This window comes from Hippocampus guttulatus, chromosome 12 (genome assembly GCF_054856545.1).
Source record: "Hippocampus guttulatus isolate MCC_2025c chromosome 12, RoL_Hgut_1.0, whole genome shotgun sequence".
Classification (NCBI taxonomy): Eukaryota; Metazoa; Chordata; class Actinopteri; order Syngnathiformes; family Syngnathidae; genus Hippocampus; species Hippocampus guttulatus.
In genome coordinates this window covers 10,598,891-10,605,270 of record NC_141272.1, presented here as the reverse complement: position 1 = coordinate 10,605,270, position 6,380 = coordinate 10,598,891, and the positions used below count along the sequence as shown (strand labels likewise).

Here is a 6,380-nt window from a genome sequence, read left to right as displayed (position 1 = left end):
AAAAGAATCACCTGCATCTGCACAATTTAATTCTGGTACCTTGCTGTATGGAGTGTGCATGTTCCCCCGGTGTTTGCAGACCCTTTTCTCCAGGTATACACCACGTTCTAAAAACATGCATGTTCGATTTATTGAGGACTCCAAATTTTCCATCGGAGTGAGTGTGAATGGTGTGGTTTGTAATTCACCAAGTATGTATCAGACACATTTCAGTTTGCAAACATCATGGGTGATTTACCTTTTTTTTTTAAAGTCCCAATTCGAACCTTACAACAAATAATTTGAATTTACATGTTTCCTTGTTTAATCCCAGTCCTCCTTTGGGTTGAATTATTTCTTTGCTAATGTTTACATGACAGAAGATACAGTGCAAGTCATTGGATTTTTTTTCCCGCCTCAGATTTATAGCTTCTTCGTTTCAGGCATGAAAATATTTTAGATTACAAACATGGTGAATAACTGATTATTGACGTGTTGAATAAGATATTTTTAACTCCTTAGCTCCTCAAGAAGTATTTGAAACACGTAATTTTGACATGACAAAAATGAACATGTTTTTAAGATGATTATTGCTAAAATGACAATCAAAAGTTGGTGTGAGTATTTCGTTCTATTGAATGTCAGGTGTGGCTGATGTTTTGGACCTCCCCGAACCAACCACAGAAACAAGTGTCGTTAAGTAGGGTGAGGTGTGGTGCTGCTTTTCTCTTTGGCCATTGGTGTGTCTTGAGAAAGTGCTGGCTGAAGTGTGTCAAGAGGAGGGAAAGGGTGGAAACAAGAAAAGGAAATGCATTTTAACGGAGGGACGTAAGGAGGAGAAGGAGGAGATTGGGTGTGTTTTTCCAGTGTGGAGTTCCCCCCCGAAGTCTGTGCAAGATAATCGTTCTGCGCAAGGCTGCAAGGATAGGGGGGGACAGGGGGAGGAGCAAATAGTGAAGATAGCCCCGCCCTTAAAGAAAGCCTATTGGCTGACGAGCGTGTCAATCATTCCACTTCCTGTTGGGCGGTGAGTATGGTTCCGTCACTCAGCTCTTTCTTTTCTTTTAAAAAATGGTTGAAACTGAATGGTGAAATGAGCGCAATCTGTCCTACGTTTTTATTCTCACCGATTCCTGTGCGAGGGGAGGCCATTTTGTAACCCCGAATCAACTTTTGTACTTGTTTCTTACTTTCTGTTTCTCTTGGTTTGCCTTCACATTCAAGTTTGTGGACTTTCTCATCAACAGCACAAGGAGGAAAAACTGCCAGCAAAGAAGGAAAGAGTAGAAAGAGGAGGAGGCTAGTTTCCCTCCTTCAGTGAGGGTGTTTGTTTCTCACGCTCATGTGAAGGAGGGATAGACACCGTCAAGGAAGGGCACAAAGCACTTCCTGCAGTGAGGGATCCATTCCTTTATTCCACAGGGAAGCGAGGACTATGCTCAGTACTGCTGTGTGGGTGAGCCTGTGAACGAGCGTGTCTTTTCTAGAAAGTGTTGAGAGGTTGAAAGCACAGCTTGGGAGGTTGCGAGGATGGCCAACGCCAGCCCCTGCATGCCTTCGGGACCCGTGGGCCAGGTCTTCTTTTCTCCGGGGACCACCTCACTGCATGGTTCGCCCGCGGTGACCCCCCTCCCCGTGGCCTCCGTGTCCCCCCAGGGTGGATTCAACGTGATGGACTTCACCCACGGTCTGGGTGCGTCGGGGGTTGCAACGATGTCCCCGGGGTCCCCGGCTTCAGGGGTGTCTTTCAGCATCCAGATTGGCCTGACGCGGGAGTCGGTGCTGATGCCACAGACTGCAGACCTGGCCTACGTGAAACAAATTGCCTGCTCCATAGTTGACACCAAGGTAAACACGCACGCACATGCTCATATCGCGTTATACCTCCAAATTCATCACTTCTCAGGAGACCCCAAAACAGCATTAACATTGCATTTTCAACACTTAGACCAGTCAATAATGTGAACAAAATCACACCCACAAGTGGACAGACCAATAGTGTAGAATTATGAAAAAAATGACTTTTACCAAATTGTTACGTTGGAGGCTTGGACCCGATGCCAGCAAATTATGCACCAATGCACACTTTTGTGCGGTTTTGTCCTTGTATATGTGTGCGTTTGTTGCCTGTTTTGCATCACATTCGAGCAAGAAATTTGTTACCAGACCCTGGGGAAATTTGACAATTTTGCTCTTACTAAACAATTACAATTAAACTTGGCTCAATTCGGCAGCTTTGTTGTGCTCCGTCCGGCACCCAAGGGCAAGAACGCTTTTATTGTATGCCAAGAACAAACATTCCAACCCATTGATGCTGCAAGTGTCTAGCCATGTTGCTGTTCCATTTTATTGTGTTCTTTTGTTCCCAACTTAAATTGTTTAGATTTCTTTTGATATATGTCTGAAAAGTTCCAAGACTGGTGACGTAAAAGATATACCCGGTAATAGGAAGTGCAAAAGTAGGGATACCGTTAAAAAAAAAAAGAAAGAAAACATGAACTGTATTTTTTGCACTTATCATACAAAATAAAAAATATACATTCATCATATACTCTCACTAATTTCACCGATGTGCATGCTAGTGTATATCTACCTTTGGTACCCCCCCCCCCCCCCCACCCCCCTGTATTTTTAATAGCCAAAGCCCAAAGACGACTGGGATAGGCTCCATCACGTCTACGAACCTTGTGAAAACAAGCATTTTGGATAATTAATGGACGGATGGACATCCAAACTACTACTTGAGATACTGACTTCAGAGCTTTTTGAGAGACAGGCCATCATTTGGCCAATTTTTGTTATTTTCTTGTGAGCAAAAATTTGTGACATTCAGTAAAAATATGATTTAACACCGTCCCCGACAGTGTCAAATCAAAAACTGGTTGTCCTAAACTGGTCGTCTTGGTTCCCCAAGTGTGTAGAAGATGAATGTGTGAGTTGTATCATCAGCAATACATGTGATTTTCAGATTAATACAGGCGTGGTGAAAAGAGGCAGGCTGCGAAAAAGTGAGAAACAATCTGCAGACGTGAGATTGTTTACATCCTCTTTGCTGCAGGATGTAGCATTGTGGGAAATACGGTCTTCCTTTACACCAGTAGTAGTTTATTTTCACTATGCAGGGGCATACCATGTTTCAACCTCATGAGAAAACGAAAATACCAGTGCTGAAGTTTTCTTAAAATGAGGTGTTTTTAAGATTGTTTGGAGCACGAGCTTTGCAGGGGCCAATTAGGCTGCTATGCGATTATATCGACACATTACCAAAGCCTACGCTGATCAGCTTTGTGTACATTTCTTCACAATTGAAAATCTGCAAGGTGGATAATCTCTTGTCATATTCTTGTTGGCTCTCGTGTTTTGTGGGGGAAATTATACAAAAAGACACTGTATTAACTAGACTTTTCTAGCAGCAATAGGCTCATCGCTCACTATGCTGATGTTTACCTTGGAGTTTTTCAAAGGAGTGTTAAAAGCTGACAAAAGCAAACGTTCTTTACAGAATTCCAGGCAAAAACCGCTTCTGAGAGAGAACATGAACTCAAGAGAGCAAAAAATGATGACGGCGCAGTTAAAAGTTAAATGTAAAAAACATTTGTATTCTTTACTCTGTACTTTGTTTTTTATATTATGCGCAACTCTCATTTATTGCGCAATGATCTAATTGTAACGTTTACTTGTTACATGTTTAGATGCATTTTTATGCTTTAGGAAACATTTACGTCTGAATTTTGAGGGGCTTGGAACAAATTAGGGCATTTACGTAGAAAACCCGTCTCTACTTACAAAATTTTCTAGTGAAAAAAATTCTTCCAGAACCAATTCATTTCGTAAGTAGAGGTACCACTGTGTGTGTTTGTTTTCTATTCTATTTTAATGTAATCTAATAACCTTAGCATACACAAGAAATTGCTTTTCATCAAAGTACAATTTCTTGCTCGGAAAAATTAGCATTGCTCGACATTGTGAATCTTTCTGGCATGTGCGTGACCAACTCCTCTTCCAAAAGATAACGTAACTCTATGCAAGAGACTCACCTGCCTCTTACGCAGAGATCCCGCAAAATTTCCGCAAATTTGAATGTTATTCGCCTTTTCTTTTTCATGCAGAACTCCGTCGAGTTGGCTATTGCAAATGCAATAGTCTGGTTTCCATATTTTAGAAATGATCAGTACGTTTGTTGTTGGAATGTGCACTGCGTTTAGGATGTGTGGCCTCACAGGATGTTGCGTGCCGTGTGCGCACGGAACTCAAGAGATGCACAGTGCTAAACTAGACTCGGTGAAAACACACACGAGCATGGGGTGAACATGCAAACTCCCGAGATGAAAGCCCCAGATTTGAACACTCAACCTCAGAACTGTCATGCAAATGTGCTAACCACAATTATAAATATTTAACTTTTTTTAGGTTCCCAAATATGGTTCCTTGCCCGATAAATACAAAATATTATAGTGGTATTTATTATTTCCCTAATCCTATGGAGGAACTATAATAGCAAACAGATGTTTTCAATACCGTAGTCCAAACAGAATTGAGCTTCTGGTTTAACACCAGCTTGGCCACGTGCAATGAAAGTAAATGACAGTACTGCTGAGTGTGGTGGATGGAGATTAGTCTGGAGTGAGAACGATTAGGAAAGAAAAAAAAAGAGGACCCTGAAACTGTTTATTCTCAAGTCTTACCACATGAGCTGCACACCCACACTTGGCAAGAAATGCTAAAATCCCCTAAATACGAAACTCCAGCTCCGCTAGTGCCGAAGGATTTAGTTGAGGGACGAGGACAATAGGCGGCTTGTCCCAGCCGCGGCACCACACGAGCTTGAGTGCCCGAGTGTCGATGTGCAAGCATGAATGCCTATACAGTATTGCTGTGTTTTTAGAGGGCTTGCGTGGTGCAGAGTGCACCCCTGCACCCCAACCATCGCCCACGGTCATCTCACCCATCCCAGAAAGGGTGAGTCACCGGCTCTGTTTATTCACAGGCTCCCTCCTAGTACAGTATTCCGTTGGCACGTTTTTCCATTCACTTCCCGTCTCATGGTGCACGCTGGTTTCCAACACGAACCTTCACTTTCCAAACATGACCCCTTAACAGCGAATGCCCACTTTCCTGTCAATGTTTCAACTTTTTCTGTTGCTTGGAATCCCAACGTGTATTTCCGTCAAATCATGCTGCAGCTTTTGTGTCGGACAGGCCTCAATGGTGACTTTTAGGCATGTAACAAAAAAAAAAAGATTTCAATCGGAAAATCGGTTTTGATTTTATTGGAAGCATTCTCACCCATAATATATATCTCACGCACACACAGAGTCAGCCGTGACTCAGAGCCCCTGCCCTGGCCATTGTTTCCATCTCCGTTCTGGGAGACACGTGCGTGTTTTATCGTCCTCCCAAGAGAAGCTGTTTGGCCTCAGGATTGGGATCACACACACCACCTCCTGTTTACCTCACCCTTTTGCATGTGTAATCCACACAAAAACACGGTGAGGTCATGGAACAGCGCGACAAACTAGGTTAGCATTATGCATGCAGCGGCGGAACCAATTTTAATGAGATCCGCTGAGTTTATCGTGGGAATACTCGACGATTGCTAGGAAGTGTCCTCAGATCCTTTTGTCAGTCACAGTGTGCCATTAACACAGATTGGACCAGAGTCCCATGGAATTGGGTGTGCGCTAAATGTATTCAACTTCAACAAAGACTGAATAGAAAGGTGAATGGTGTACAGCTGCATCACCAGTTGGATTTGGAATCCAATTGAACATAATGAAACTTGTTTTAATCAGGGGTGCAGCATGGTGACTTAGTGGTTCAGTCTGTCTCGTATTTCGGCTCAAGCCTTCCTCTGAGTTTGCATGCTCATCCCCGGTTTTTCTCCAGGCTCTCTGATTTGTTCACATGGTCCCAAATCTTTTTGGACAATCATCTTCTGAAGTTTAATTTTGAAAATAATGTGCTTAAATGATAAATAATGTGCATAACATGACAAAATAATACAAAACAACATATAAGACACAGACAGTTGTGCAATCTTAACCACTTTTTCTGCATACACTTTGTTGTTTGAAGCAGTTCTAGATGAAAGAGGAGCGAATCAAAATGTCCTTTCACCGGTGGATCAGAGACATCATGCTGAAAATGTGCTCACGTCTGCTACGAGCTAAGTTTGAAAGCAAACAAGCAGCTGTAGCGTCCATTGTCAAAAAAGAGTGATGTGAAAGTCATCGGGAGGGCCAAAAGGTTTGGGAACTTCATTGTCCGTATTTTTACGTGGTATCTGGAAAATGTTTTAACATGTTGTGATGTATTGACCGGTGTTATTGTTGTCGATTTCTTTCCTTTGGCATCTCTCAGGACCAAGTCTCAATTTCTGCAGCAATTTGCACCATATAGTC

General features: G+C 42.6%; 1 protein-coding gene across 6 annotated transcripts in view; it reads left to right on the top strand.

Annotated features, from left to right (window-relative positions):
• Nucleotides 1-1,007: 1,007 nt before the first annotated feature.
• prkd2 (protein kinase D2) overlaps nucleotides 1,008-6,380 on the top strand; it is a 41,407-nt gene continuing 36,034 nt past the window's right edge. For 5 of the 6 annotated variants that reach the window (XR_015102439.1, XM_086125266.1, XM_086125265.1 and 2 more), the window contains exon 1: nucleotides 1,008-1,827. Coding sequence is in view for 4 of the 6 variants with exons in the window: in XM_086125266.1 (XP_085981392.1) it covers nucleotides 1,510-1,827 (318 nt within the window). In the remaining 2 variants the exon portion in view is untranslated. Of the gene's footprint in view, nucleotides 1,828-6,054; nucleotides 6,226-6,380 lie in introns of all 6 variants that reach the window. The other variant, XM_086125270.1, reaches the window with a different exon arrangement.